This window comes from Pleurodeles waltl, chromosome 7 (assembly GCF_031143425.1).
Source record: "Pleurodeles waltl isolate 20211129_DDA chromosome 7, aPleWal1.hap1.20221129, whole genome shotgun sequence".
NCBI classification, from domain to species: domain Eukaryota; kingdom Metazoa; phylum Chordata; class Amphibia; order Caudata; family Salamandridae; genus Pleurodeles; species Pleurodeles waltl.
The window spans coordinates 560147365-560163198 of record NC_090446.1 but is presented as its reverse complement, the minus strand read 5'-3'; the positions used below and the strand labels follow the sequence as shown (position 1 = coordinate 560163198).

Here is a 15834-nt window from a genome sequence, read left to right as displayed (position 1 = left end):
TTCCAGACACCCCTCCAATCACAACACTGCTGTCATCAGCAGTGATTGGTGTGAGAGCCCTACTTTGGCGCTCACGCCCTGTGCACCTTCTCCTCCTGGCTGTTCAATACAGCTGGGTGGCGAAATGCAAAGTTCCCATGACTGTCCAAAGCGTCATGCGTACTTCTGTGCATCAATCACTCCTCCCTCCAGCCCGCGCCACCTAACTCAACCTAGCTCATATCATTTTACATCAGCCCCTCCACTACAAAGCCCTTCAGCACTAACCAACACCTCAGTTTAAGAAGGGCCTATGCACCTAGCTCAACAATAATGAAGCTTTGTTATTATCATTTTATGTTTTCCTTCGGGCGACGCTCCTTTGCCTTAGCGGAATACCAGCCCCTGCAGTGGTGGTGACTCAAATGAAACCTGCTCAACCTGAACACTGTGGGAGTTTAGGAGATGAACAGCCTGCACCTGGACATCTCCCATTTCAGACCTGGGCAGAAAAGTTAGAGCATTTACTCAGAGATGCTCAGGGTCATTGTCTTGACACTGTCTGTTTAGCAATATGCAGGGTTTTGTTCTGACATCTTGATAACCCAAGCCACAATGCTTCCAAAAGTAAAAATGAAATGAGTGTTATACAACTGTACTGGAGGCGGACTTCATTAATGCAGGAGACCTTGCTTCAAGGGGTATAGGACAGTGAACAGGGACCCTCAAGGGGGAGGGAGGGAAGAGTCAGACACTGGGAAGTACATCTGCTGGTTGCATTTTATAACTTTACTTCATAGCCCCCAAATATGCAAACAGAGACAACCACCTCCCCTCCGTACACAATCCTCTACCCACTATGAGTAACTCCCTGATTTTCAGAGCTGCTGAAAAATACCAGTTCAAAAGGTTTAGTCTCCTCACAAGGACAGTACCTGAGGCTCCTCATGGATCTCTTGCTGACACTGAGAAGCTTGCGATCACTGACGTCTGGCCCTAGGAGTAGAATTTCTTCCGGGTTGAAAAGGACAGCACTTGTGACAAAAAATCCGACATCAAAGCTGTAGCTTTTTTTAACACTGCAGACAATAAAAAAAGCAGATGATCCATTGAACTCTTGACATAATGAAGAGGTACAATAAGAAAGGATTGTGTCTGTCTGATCCTTACTGACAAAGCAATATTTACTGAGAATTACGCATGAGATAGACCTCATAAGAGCAAAGCATGGCTATATAAATGCAAATGTAATGAACACATTAAAAATGGCATACAAGACATAAATAAACATAGTGGTCCAGTTGTGTGAACGGTTCCAGATGGGTGAAAGAAACCAAATTTCAGTTGTTTATGCAACATATAATACTGATTCCCAGTTTTAGCACACAAAGTAAAAGACACAAAAGGAATACAGACTTATCCAGAACAAGACAATTTGATTGGGAGAGCAGCCAGGATAAGGACTTTGGTATTCTAAGTTTAGTGGCTAAGTTTAGTTTAGCCACTAGCCCAATTCACCTTCCTCTACCCAGTGGCACCATCATTTTCTGGCACTTTTTCCTTCAAAGAAAAAGCCAAACAAGGTACAGATGCTCTCAACCAGTCCACCAGATAGTCCAGTAGTTCATGTTTGGATGAATCCCACCTCTTTCAATGGAAAACTCAACATTTGTTGCAGGCATGGATCCCCTTTGACTCTTTTTTCAAACTCTGCACCCTATTATGGTACGATTGAAACTGCCCCCAACCCACGTATATGTTTTTTTTATTTTAATGAAAACAGACATACATTTTATTTTAAATAAATTAATTTCAAAAGAGGTCAGACTATGCCAGCTGCATTATTCTGACCATTGGATGTGTCACTCATAGAATATGGTGCGTTCCTCCTTCCAGCAAACCAAAGCCATTAATTTTCTTAAAGGTTTTGTAAAGAGTAAAAAAATTACTGAAAACAGTGCACACAATAACTGTCTGTCTAAAAGAAACAAAATAAAGAATGTACAGAAAGCAGCTATGGGGGTAACGCCTCTGAAATGGTTAATCTGTTTCTAATAATGAAACCTCTACCTAGAGCATATTTACTGAACAATGTGCATCGAGCAGTAACACATAATACAATACACAGCTATAAAAACAAACACTGAGGGTAACTGAAGTCTCCCAGGCCCAACTAGTCTCACAAATCCATTCAGCTGCAAACCGCAGATACTGTCTTCTGTTGTTTGCTTGTTAGCTTGATAAAATATCTCTTAAAACAACTTTCATGTGCAAGATGCACACACATTTAAACATTATCTTTATTTACACAGATGTTCTGCTTTACAAACATCACCTAATATAAAGGCAGACCATTTTGGGATCACATCACTGCAACTTGTCAATATAAATACAAATCAAGGCTTATTGGTTTGTGAATGAGTATTTACCAGGCTAAAGGAATCACCCAGAAAAGTCAGGCACCGAACACCCACATTTACAGCTTCTATCTATATACTTTTGAGCTACTTTAATGCTCATCAGGAGCTCTGCTATATCAAATAAATGTAATCCAGCAATATCTGCGTCTGATGGTAGGCTTTCTAGCACCAAATGGAGGCACTTGACCCGTAACCCCAAAGTGTGTTGGGGGCATCTTCTACGCCCACATGAATGCCCCCCTTTACATGCCCAAAGCACTACACAACACTCTTCTTATCTTTTCTTGAAAATATGTTCCAAGCCCTGTTTTCAGAGACAGAATTCTGCCAGATAAGATGGCAGACTAGCGACTTGAGATCAGATGACTGGTCTGCCACCATTTCAGGTTCAGTTACCTCCCAACCTTGGCATGCCAAAATGCATATCTGTGTAGTTTCTACCAAGAGGATGCCTGCCATCAGCCAATTAAGATGTACTTATGCTGTTAGAGGTACACATAACACCAGCGTCCTTGTTGATCTTATATTCTCGTCTGTTTCTAAATCAGTTAATATATTCACACCTATCATTCAATATTTTCAGGGACGATGATGAACATAACTGATCATAGATTACATCTAGACAGGCCCTCCTTGATGACTTGTTTGAGATCAGCAGCACTCATCTTCCCAGTGGTTCAGGGAGTTTAGCTACACTCTCCCTGTACCACTCTGTAAAATGAACAAAGTGGGGAGCAGCCCTGCTTCGACTGTGCTGGAAAATCTGACTCAAGGAGAATCTGGAATAAGAGAAGGCTGACCCAGACATTGTTCAGACCAGAGAAAGAATTGGTACAAAGAACCTATGTGCTCCTGAAAGAAACATACCAAATGAGAATATGATTCAGGAAAGCCATGGGGCACAAACAGAGGGTTAAGGGATCAGAGTCAGGAACTAGGGAGTGGGGTTTAGAAGTTCCACAGTAGGATATCTAGTATATCAGGAATTATGTTTTAAGAATAACAAGGATGAACAGGACAAAAGAGTGTAGCACTGTTCCATTGAAGGGTGGTGTAATAACCATAGGTAATGAGCAGAAGACAACACCTAACAGTCACTGGAATAATGTACATAAAACAATTAAAAATACATTCAACACATCACATCCTGTCAGATGGATTAAATGAAAAAAATTCAACCACCACAATTAAATCACAGGAGGAACTTATATAGTAATAGGATGCTAAGAATGAGTTGCATGGAGGCTGCTCAAGCATTTTCAATGGTTTCAGGAATTTGTGACAAAAGAATCTCTCAAGTTCCTGTGGACCACTGTCCTTGGCTGGTGGGGAATTGGAATGAAAAAACAAAATAAGCAACAATAATGATAACATCTGGTACAATGACGATTGTAGCTCAACAAAATGAAGGGGAAGAGCACTCGAACGATGCTGAAAGCATGTCTATGCTAACCTCTAGGGTGCCTGAACCATGTATTTCTTAAAACTGCCATGTTTATAGCTCAGATGACAACACCTATCTTTCCAACTGTAAGAAACGTAATATTCTTTGTGATAGGTGACTATTCACCTCGAGAAATAATCACAATCCTTGTCAGGGTGCACTCTCAAAGTCGCCTAATTAACCAGAGCTCAATCCCCTGGTAGCTATGGCACACAGCAGACAAGCTTAAGTTAGGGCAATGTCTAAAGTATTTATGCAAAACAGTAATAAGTTAAAAACCAATCAAGAAAATCTCAAACTGAAGTTAGAAATATAGAGTAAAATTTAATAAACAAAATGACACCAAAAGGACAAAACTCCAGAGGTGTGACTTTTAAAAAAAAGTTTTAAGTAAGAACAGCACCAAGAAGCACAAAGTGCCAATAATGGTCAGTGGTTGTGGTAGGTGCAATTTTCTCTTCAAAGATTTTACCTTCTAACTTTGTCCATTGTGCAGCAATCCACCACAGGAGTACACTGCTAAAGCCCCTCCAGGACTTCAGGGTTGGTGCTTAGCAGTCCACAAGATGCCTGGTAAAGGCCTAACAGCAAGGTCAAGTCCAGGTAGAGTTGGCTCTAGTCAGCTGGGCAGTTACAGGCAAAGGCCTCCTGTAGCTTGTTGTGTCCCCGTGACTTTAACAAGAGGTTAGACTTTTGACCCTTGCACTCCACTTCTTTTTTACTGCGTACAAGAGAGAGCAGGCCCAGTCCACGGTGGCTCATCTCAGGTCGCACACAGAAGGCTCAGCCCACGTCTGATCTTCCTCAGGTCAAAAAGGTTTCTGAAGTGGGTGCCTGGAGATGCCAAATGTATGCCTGGCACATGCTATTTGATGAGAATGACTCCTAGGCACGCCATAACAAATGAGGTATAACTTTCTGGGGTCAACCCTCCAACTTTTGGGCATTTTCTTTTTTTTTAATATGAACTTAATAAGGTTTTGCAGTATACATTCCCGAAACAACAACAAGCGCAATGCAGTGCAATGAATACGTGAGAATATCAGGTTTACACAGGGCAGGTAACCACATGCTCAAACATACATGTATCTGACATAGTCATCAAGAGCCAAAAGTAAAGTAATGTGCTTCATCTCGTAGGTGAGGTCCGTGATAGAACAAAATAAGATAAAATAAGAAATAGAAATATAACAATGAAAAAAAAAGAGAAAGGGGTATGTGGGGAAGAGGGGAAACAAAGGGAGGTAGGGGTGAGGCAGGGATAAGAGGACAGAAGGGGGTATGAGAAAGGGAAAGATGGGCAAGAGTAGGTCCAAGAAAAAAAGGGAGTGAGGGAGCAGTCCGCCGTCTATGTGTCTTAAAATCGTAAGATCAGGAAAACTCTGATGGACATATCTAGTCCTGGGCCAGGGACTCCAGTTCAAACACAGGGGTCCTTAAGTGGGCTCAGCATCTGCACTGGGGATTGGGTCCCCTATAAAACACCTATTGTGACATTTATAAGCAGTGTTAGAGGGCTTTAAGGAACCCTCTCCATGTTTTCACGAACTTTTCTACGCAATCATTCAGTCTTGCAATAATTTGTTCGTTGGATGCCACTTTATACATGTCCTGTGACCAGGAGTCATATGATGGTCAGACACACTGTTGTGCCAGAACTGGAGTATGCACAGCTTTGCTGTAGCCAACATTGTGGCTAGCCATCTAGTTTGTTGGTAATATCAGTGCATTGTCCAGTAAGATGGAGAAGGATCAGTTGGGACATTGTGGGTCCTCGTACAGCAGTAGTTCCCAAACGAGGCGCAGCTGCACCCTGGTGCCCTGCAAAAAAAACAGCCAGGGGAGCTGTGGTCACAGCTGCTGAGGAGAATCCATAATCTACACTATCAATGTTAGCTGCTGAGGAGAATCCATAATCTACACTAACAATGTTATTCTTCAGCAGTGAAGCTGGATCGTGTCAACAAACTGCAGTTCTTATAGTAGCGACTAGATGCCAGCATGAGCACACTCCTCAATACTTTGGCCCCAACAGATCAGCATGGGACGACTCCTGGTGGCCTGCCACACCGGGGGCAGCTCCAAAGCCTACCTCCCACGCACGCAACCTCAGCTTCATACTGGACTCTTCCCTCTCCATGACCAAGCAGGTCAACGGCATCACATGCTCATGCTACAACACCCTTTGCATGCTCTGCAAGACCTTCAGATGGATCCCTGTGGAAACCAGAAGAGCCGTCACGCATGCCCTCGTCAGTAGTAGACTGGACTATGGCACCGCCCTCTACGCGGGAATAACGGCCAAGCTCCAGAAGAAACTCCAGCGCATCCAGAACACCCCTGCACGACTCATCCTTAGCCTCCCTCACCACAAACACATTTCAGCCCACCTCTGAGATCTCCACTGGCTCCCCGTCAACAAAAGGATTGTCTTCAAGCTCCTGATTCACGCTCACAAAGGTCTCCACGACACCGGACCGGCCTACCTCAACCAGCGCCTCAAATTCCACATCCCTACACGCCAACTCCGCTCCGCCAACCTCGCCCTTGCTACCATTCCCTGCATTTACCGCACCACATCTGGCAGTAGATCCTTCTCCAACCTTGCCGCTAAAACCTGGAACTCCCTCCCAGTCAACCTACGTCTGACTCAGGACATCCTGACCTTCAGGAAGCACCTCAAGACCTGGCTCTTCGAGCAGTAGTACCACCCCAGCACCTTGAGACCCTGCCGGGTGAGTAGCGCACTTAACAAATCACTGATTGATTGATTGAAGACTTGCTCCCTGTACTCAAGCAAAATATTTTTAATGCCATATTGTTCATTACGTTTTCAGTGTAATTGAAATTCTAAGGCGACCTGTCTGATTTGGACGAATGCAAATTTGACTAGTGCACTGACCATGCCGGTTTCACGAAACTGCTCAATTATAGAACACACATTAGGAAATAGTTTCCAATCTTGTGCAGCTGTAGCCGGCATAGTGTCGCCTTTATTCATGTATCCAATGATTGAGGCAAGACTATGACGCAATGAGCGTTTCAGAGAGTACACCTTTGTTTTTCCTGCCATATTGGCAACTGTGATATAGCCCAGTGTATACATTTAACTGTTTCAATGAATTTATATCTTAGACATTAACGCAATACTTAGGCCCATATTTATGAAATGTTTGCGCCGCCTTAGCATAATTTGTATTATTTTTATGCTAAATCGGCGCAAACCTAACTCCATATTTGTATTTTGACGATAGACGGGTCTAGCGTCAAAATAGCGCAATTGTTAGGTTGCGCCAACCCACTTTGCATCAATGAGATGCAAGGTAGGCGTTCATGTCCTAAAAATGACACTAGCCCCCCAGCGCCATATTTAACTCCCTGCGCAGAAACAATGTGTGGATGGGAGGCGGACCAAAATAATGGCGCTAAGCCCTCTTAGCGCCATTATTTAACGGCTGGTCAGACCAGGTGTTAAAGTGCAGGTAGGCCCATTTCCATGGGGAACCATTATGGAATGGGCATAAAGATGCCCACCCCAACCCCCAGCACCACAGGGACACTACTGGAGGAGGGAGCCCATCCCAGGTAATTTGCAGGTAAGTGTATGTGTGTGGTGGGCCCCCTGCCTGGCACTGGGTATGTAGGGCTTGCCCAGAGGACACTGCTCCCCTGTGGTGGGCACTGGGGTGGTAGTAATGACTCCTATCTATACTTAAATAGGAGTGCTTTTTTGATTAGTGGCAGGAATTTTGCCGCTAACCAGCTCAACGCCATTTGTGACCCACTAGCGTCTTTTTGTGTGACACTAGCCATTCCTTAAGGCCATCGTGCGTCATTTCATATACAGGGAGTGCAGAATTATTAGGCAAATGAGTATTTTGACCACATCATCCTCTTTATGCATGTTGTCTTACTCCAAGCTGTATAGGCTCGAAAGCCTACTACCAATTAAGCATATTAGGTGATGTGCATCTCTGTAATGAGAAGGGGTGTGGTCTAATGACATCAACACCCTATATCAGGTGTGCATAATTATTAGGCAACTTCCTTTCCTTTGGCAAAATGGGTCAAAAGAAGGACTTGACAGGCTCAGAAAAGTCAAAAATAGTGCGATATCTTGCAGAGGGATGCAGCACTCTTAAAATTGCAAAGCTTCTGAAGCGTGATCATCGAACAATCAAGCGTTTCATTCAAAATAGTCAACAGGGTTGCAAGAAGCGTGTGGAAAAACCAAGGCGCAAAATAACTGCCCATGAACTGAGAAAAGTCAAGCGTGCAGCTGCCACGATGCCACTTGCCACCAGTTTGGCCATATTTCAGAGCTGCAACATCACTGGAGTGCCCAAAAGCACAAGGTGTGCAATACTCAGAGACATAGCCAAGGTAAGAAAGGCTGAAAGACGACCACCACTGAACAAGACACACAAGCTGAAACGTCAAGACTGGGCCAAGAAATATCTCAAGACTGATTTTTCTAAGGTTTTATGGACTGATGAAATGAGAGTGAGTCTTGATGGGCCAGATGGATGGGCCCGTGGCTGGATTGGTAAAGGGCAGAGAGCTCCAGTCCGACTCAGACGCCAGCAAGGTGGAGGTGGAGTACTGGTTTGGGCTGGTATCATCAAAGATGAGCTTGTGGGGCCTTTTCGGGTTGAGGATGGAGTCAAGCTCAACTCCCAGTCCTACTGCCAGTTCCTGGAAGACACCTTCTTCAAGCAGTGGTACAGGAAGAAGCCTGCATCCTTCAAGAAAAACATGATTTTCATGCAGGGCAATGCTCCATCACACGCGTCCAAGTACTCCACAGCGTGGCTGGCAAGAAAGGGTATAAAAGAAGGAAATCTAATGACATGGCCTCCTTGTTCACCTGATCTGAACCCCATTGAGAACCTGTGGTCCATCATCAAATGTGAGATTTACAAGGAGGGAAAACAGTACACCTCTCTGAACAGTGTCTGGGAGGCTGTGGTTGCTGCTGCACGCAATGTTGATGGTGAACAGATCAAAACACTGACAGAATCCATGGATGGCAGGCTTTTGAGTGTCCTTGCAAAGAAAGGTGGCTATATTGGTCACTGATTTGTTTTTGTTTTGTTCTTGAATGTCAGAAATGTATATTTGTGAATGTTGAGATGTTATATTGGTTTCACTGGTAATAATAAATAATTGAAATGGGTATATATTTGTTTTTTGTTCAGTTGCCTAATAATTATGCACAGTAATAGTCACCTGCACACACAGATATCCCCCTAACATAGCTAAAACTAAAAACAAACTAAAAACTACTTCCAAAAATATTCAGCTTTGATATTAATGAGTTTTTTGGGTTCATTGAGAACATGGTTGTTGTTCAATAATAAAATTAATCCTCAAAAATACAACTTGCCTAATAATTCTGCACTCCCTGTAGTGCACGGATGGCTTTAAGGAATGGCATTAGCCGGCATTAAAATAAATGACGCACAACTGTCCCAAGCTCTTGTTGAGCTCTCTCTTTCTCTCTCTTTCTCTCTCTCTAGTGGTGCGATTGTGCAAGAAAGATGCTTTTCTTTGAGATCAGTCATAGCAAATAAGCCGGCCTTGTGGGGCTGAGCATGACACTATCTAAGTCACAGATATTTCCATAGCTGTGCTACTTTAGTCACTAATGCTCGAAGTCTAGCATATGTATGATAACCTGGGTGTATGGGTACATGGACGAACAAATACAAACTTTTGAGCAGTACTACCACTTTAGCAAGTGTGATTTTGGCTCCCAGAGCTAGGTGTAGTCGGATTCAATGCTCTAATTTCGGCAAGTTTTTCAATCATCAGTCCATAACTGTCCCTCAGAGCTGTTTCTATTGATGACGATACCCTAATATTTGACTCTATCCTCCAAGTTAACGGAAGTTGCAGAACCATCCTAATAGGGATATTAGTAAGTGGGAAAATCTCCGACTTGCTCCATTTGATCTGAATAACTAGGTATTCTCCAAACCTGACCACGTCCTGTATTATGTGCACCAGGTTCTCACCTGGGTTTTTTCAAATTGGAGAATATCATCTGCAGATAATGAGTAGAAACTGTTGCATAAGGCAGTGGTTCCCAAACTGTGTGCCATGGTACCCCGGTGCCCCTAGCTGATTTTAGCTGGATGTGTCCAGCTCCAGGCTGAGTGCGCATGAACAGCAAACAGATACAGTCACTAGATGGCCCAAGAGCACACAAATATTGTGAAAAGAGAGAATAGACATATCCTTACATTGCACACATTATTCTCCATAACTTCATCCCAATTTTCTTCTGGGATTAAAATGAAAGGACTACTGAGGCGGGGCTCACATCTTACCCCAGCTAAAACCAGTAATAAAACAGGGAGCCAAAGCCAATGGCCAATTGGTCAAGGGAGCTGCGGGTCAATACCGTTTGAGAACCACTGCACCAGGGTAAAAGCCTGCCAAAGGGGTGGCTTACATATACTGCATGCTGTGTTAGGGGACATGGCACACATGGTGTGAGTCATGTCATGTTTTCATTTTATCTCTACATCAAGACATGCAGTCTGCAATGGCAGCACTGAGTGCAGTTGGTGAGAGGGTCCTTGAAGGTGGCTAGGTCTGTGCTGCAGCCCTCAGGGGCCTTCTTTAGTGTCCCATGCACTAGGTACCAAGGGTCCCATTTACTAGGGCTTACAGTGGCAACTAAAGGGTTTGCCAATTGGAAAAACAACCGTGCAGTTTTGGGAGAAAGAGATCTGGCACTGGGGACATGTTTAGTAGGTACGCAGTGCACTGTCACTCAAAATTGCACGAGAAACCAGGCAAAAAGTGAGGGTGGGTGGTTACCATATCAATAGAGGCACTTTCCTACATGACACCCTCTTCCCCCCAAAACGAAAGCGGATGAAGCTAACCCTTCCCAGGAGAGTATTCATCTTCTAAGTGGAAGAACCTGGAAAGGCCGTCTGCATTGGCATGGCCAGTCCCAGGTCTGTCTTCCACTGTAAAGTCCATTCCCTGTAGATAGAAGGACCACCTTAACAGTTTGGGGTTTTCACTCTTCATTTGCATTAGCCACCTGAAAGGCCTGTAGACAGTTTTAACAAGGAAGTGAGAGCCAAACAAGTATGGCATCAGCTTTTTCATGGACCAGACCACAGTGAAGGCTTCCCTCTCAACAGCACTCCACTGCTGCTCTCCGGGAGTCAGCCTCCTACTGTTGCACCATGCATGTTACTTTAGCACACTAGGCCTGCCGATGTGCACTTTAACTTAGATATATTTTATTCAGCTTCGTTTATTATTTTAACAATAGCCATATTTGCAGTCTTGTTTTATTTCTCTCTATCTAGCTGTTCTTTGCTTAGGCCAGCACTGTGTTCTGAAACAAGCACTCTGTGCTTCTCTCAAGGCTGCAGTGAGATAGGTTGCCGGTAAAACGTGGTAACGCTTTGTCACTGGTATTCATAGAAACATACACATCCTTACGTAGGGACATTTTCTCAGAACATCAGTTGTTTTATTATAAAAACACTTCTCTGTCCCATACAAGTTGGAGGGAGATTCCAGCCAGATGACCACAACTGTATGCTGATTGTTGAACGCTTAGCTACAGCTGCTTAAGCAGACTTCAGGCCTTTGCTCAGGTATGGGGGATGATTTCTTCCCAGGGGAACCTTAAAGGCAGAACTATAGCTTAACATGCTGTGCTCCAAGATAGCCTAGGTAGGAATTAGTCTATTGACTTTAATGGCAGCGTTATTTCTATGCTTCACTCTCCTTGTCACAATTTTAATCCTGTCATGCTTTATCATCCTGGTTATTGCAGTACATGCTTTAGTATCTAAGATGCAGTTGCTTCATTAAAAACCTTATTGAAATATATACTGACTCTGCTTGTCCTTGTATATGTGAGACTAATGTAACTGAGAGAAACAGATAAGATCTGGCTGCCCAATCATCCCTGCTCTTGGGTAGGGATGAGGCACTGCTACTTAGCCGGAGAAAACCCCGGACTGGGGCGACAGGTGTCACTTGTAGTGGGTTAAGACTCAGTCTCCCACACCGCAGGCGATTCTGCTGCTCAAATTCAGTAGTCTCATTAGAATAATGAGAGCCTACGCGACGTGGTGCCGCCACTGTTTGGTCAAGCTCTAATTTTTGGGTCCTCCTGAATATCTCTATCTCACTACATACAAAGACACCTCAATACTATTTACGGAGACGTCTGTGGTATTGAGGATTTTCCTCCTCAGCTAACTAGGGAGTACCTATCTAACGCTGTAGGTTGTTCAAGCTTGAACCAATAAAAGGATAATCCCCATTTGGTGTACTTATCTCTGAACCAATTTATGATCCATTATGGCAAATCCACAACAGTTACCAATTGCAGTCAATATGAGACCACCCCTTGCTGCACATTTCCTGGCACATGGCCTAACGGCCGAGTGGGGTCCAGTCCCATTTGTTGTTGACGCACATCCAGCATATAGAACAGATCTTTTTTATTCTTGAGTCACATTTCCAGCAGTTGATGGGAACACTAATACATTTCATCACTATACACCTGCAAATGTACCTGCACAATACAGAGCATATGCATATTTAGAAGTACCACTATCTTATCAAGAACATAATAATTGGCTTGATGGTGCCCTACCCCACACAACTTTACACGTTAGGTTAGGTCCTCTTAGTAATGATGGTCCACCTGGCCTTTATTAGCCACTTATACACCTCACTCTACTGCAGCAAACCTAACGGTAGCTGAGGTCCGCCGCTTATATGCTGATCTGACAGCAATATACAGACGATTAGTACAATTTGTAATGCAAACATTAAACACAAACCCAGCACATGGTGCTCTGGCGCAACCACATGCAGTAACGCCAGGCATTAACCCTGCGACTGTACATTCGATCATGGGTAAAGTACTTGCCAAACGAGAAGAATTTCTGTTTTGGTTAGCTCAAAAAAGAAATGTGCTGGAAGCAGTATTTCCCCATATGGGACCTAAGGATAAACATAGAATATTAACAATGTGCTTGCCATTCAGGATGGTTCCCACTGTAGATAACTGTAATACATAGGGCACGGTATTTGCCATGCACTATACTACCGCGCATGGTACACCGTCACTTGCCAATTTACCGGAAGTGTTGAAACAAATTCAAGATGAATACGGGCCTCCCCCGGCCCTGGACTTGGGGATGCAATTAATGGGCAACTTTGCCACAGTATCCTCAATTATATTAAGTAACCTTAAAGGGGAAGCAGTTGCACTAGCAGTGCGTATGCGGCTCCGAGACGTTGCTCCACAGGATCAAGAATGTGAGCTGCCAAAGATTATCGCAGAGACCTATTCTAGCATTGGTTGAGATAGTCTGGAGGCCAGACCAACAAAACCACAATTTCAGGGTAAATCTCATAAAGATTCTACCAAGCAAGCTCCTGAGAGTAATAAGAAACGCTGGGATAAAAATCAACAAACACCCAAAAAAGAAAGGGGAGAATATCCACATCCGGCGACCCCACAGAATAGTATAAGCTCAGAAATAGAAATAATATAAAAACGCCTGACAGATATCAATATACTGATACATGCCAATCTTGTTCCTTTCAGGACTCATCGGAAAGACGCAGTGAGAGAGGTGGGCGTTCAGAGCGAAGAACTGAGTACCTGAAACCGAGACAGGAATCACAATGCTCAACAGAAGTTTCTGTTAAGAAAGAAGAGAAACTTCCCCAACAAAAAACACAATTCAAAAAGAAAAAGGTGGCAGCAGCTGCTGTTCAACATGCCACTCAAGAAGAGAGCTCTCTTTAAGAACAAGGAGTGGGCACTAGCGCTATTAGACAGCGCAACAGAGGTCACAATAGTTTGTTGGAATCTTCTTGAGCATCTGGAGGTGAAAGAAACTAACGACTTCCTACAAGTAGAAACTGCGGACATGCGTGTCTTCACGCCTGATAGGGTGTACAAAGTAACGCTACAGTTAGGAGACACTGAGCGCACAATCAACGCAATCTTTTGGGACCGCGCCGTAAACATATATGATATTCTACTGGCCGAAAAGGATTGGCCAACTGAATTTGTCCGTACATACCCATATGGGGAAGATGCTATCAAACCTTCTTTCTTGCCTCTTGTTCCCGAAGAGCTCGCAGAATGCTACGTCATTAATTGGGCACTGGTGCAGGCACCCACATTATATCGCAATCACGTAGGGTGGGATAAAGATTCCCCCTATCGTGTAATCCCTATTAAAAATCAACCCCAGCCACAACCCCAATATCCAATAAAACATGATGCTAAAGCACCCGTGAGGGAAATCCTCACACAACTGAAGCACCAGGGCGTAATCGAACCCTGTGTCTCACCCATGAATAATTCATTATTCCCAGTAGCTAAACCGGATCATTCGTACAGAATAGTCTTAGACTACAGACATTTAAACAGTCATACACTGTGCTATACAAAACTCACTTAGTACAGCACTCATGAACAACACAGTGCGCAAAAAATATAAAACAACACAGGACATTTCCAATGGTTTCTTCTGCCAAAATATAGCGCCTGAGAGTAGAGACTTAACCAGTTTCAGCGCACTAGTAATGAATTACTGCAACATTTAAGGCAGGTAGCACGCATTATTGTGGGATTTACCGAATTTGGTTACAAATTCAATTTAAAAAAAAACATAAATAGCCTTCCTTAGCGTCCTGTTTCTGGGGTATGAGCTGTCAAGTGAAGGAAAGAGCCTAGCGCCACAATTCTTGGAAAAATACGCACAGTTACAACCTCCAAATACCATTTAAAAACTCCAATCTTTATTAGGTTTTCTAAATTTTGGCAGAACTTACATCCCTGATTATGCATCACGCATAAAACCTTTATATGACTTAATACGTCCTGACTTTTCAAGTAAATTTTGGACAGTCGAACAAACATGCATTCTCAGAGCTTTTCAAACAGACATGCTTGCAGCACAACATTTACACACAAGGGACAACAAAACACATTTGGTCATCAGAGTAATTGCTAATTGACAGTGAGACAGTCCCAATAGCATACAAATCACATTTGTATTCAGCAGCAGAACAACGCTTTGCTCCCACGGAAAAAATTCTCACTGCTGTTCAGATGGCCATCATTAAGGAAAGACCACTAGCCCAAGGCAAACCCATTATTGTCATCTCTCCAATTCCAGCCTGTGAGGCTGTTAACAATGCCAGCGCTCCGAACGCTACAGCATTACATCCATGTTGGATTCAATGGGCAACATCTTTGATGGCCACTGATGTAGACTACATTTTTGACCCAAAGTTACAAACACAAGAATTTTTGCAATATGAACTGGAATACCCAGTTCCAGCAAACACACTGCGTACTGATCAATATCAAAGAGGCACAACTTGCATTAGGCACAAAACATCAGTACTCCGCTGCTTGTGCAGTCGTAAGGGCCTACATGGAGGATAATAAATTCTGTCCCCAGCATACATTCATGCAAACCCTAGGGGACTGCACAGCACAACTAGCAGGGCTAAAAGCTCTGGTGATGGCACTGGAACATACGGATCCTGCACAGTTAACAACTGACTGTCCGTGATTCGTACTACTGTGTCCAGTCCTTGAATGAATACCTGCATTACTGCCGCCAGAATGGGTTCAGAGATTCTAAAGGCAACACCATCAAACATAGACTTCTGTGGGGGAAAGTAGCGGATCTGAAGGAAACGCTACCAAATGTCCATGTTGTACATACACTTGGACACCAGTGTGTTGGAATACACGTTGCTAGAAATACACTGGCTGATGAAGCTGCGAAATCAGCTATAGCTATGGCTACTGTTGCTGCAGTAACCCGCTCAGGAGCGAAACCGGACGATGACATATGGGCTGCCGTGAAATCTACGGCTGAAGGCACGTCCTATCCAAAAGCATTTCCTGCTAAGAATTCCTACCGAATGGGAGGCTGCCTAGACGCTGAAGAAATGATACCTGGT

The 15834-nt window shown here is 43.7% G+C and overlaps 1 protein-coding gene across 3 annotated transcripts in view; it reads right to left on the bottom strand.

Annotated features, from left to right (window-relative positions):
* Positions 1–15834, bottom strand: part of TEP1 (telomerase associated protein 1) — a 1055001-nt gene that overhangs the window by 38173 nt on the left and 1000994 nt on the right. For all 3 annotated transcript variants that reach the window (XM_069244315.1, XM_069244314.1, XM_069244316.1), the window contains one exon: positions 915–1058. In XM_069244315.1, the coding sequence (XP_069100416.1) occupies positions 915–1058 (144 nt within the window). The remainder of the gene's footprint in view (positions 1–914; positions 1059–15834) is intronic.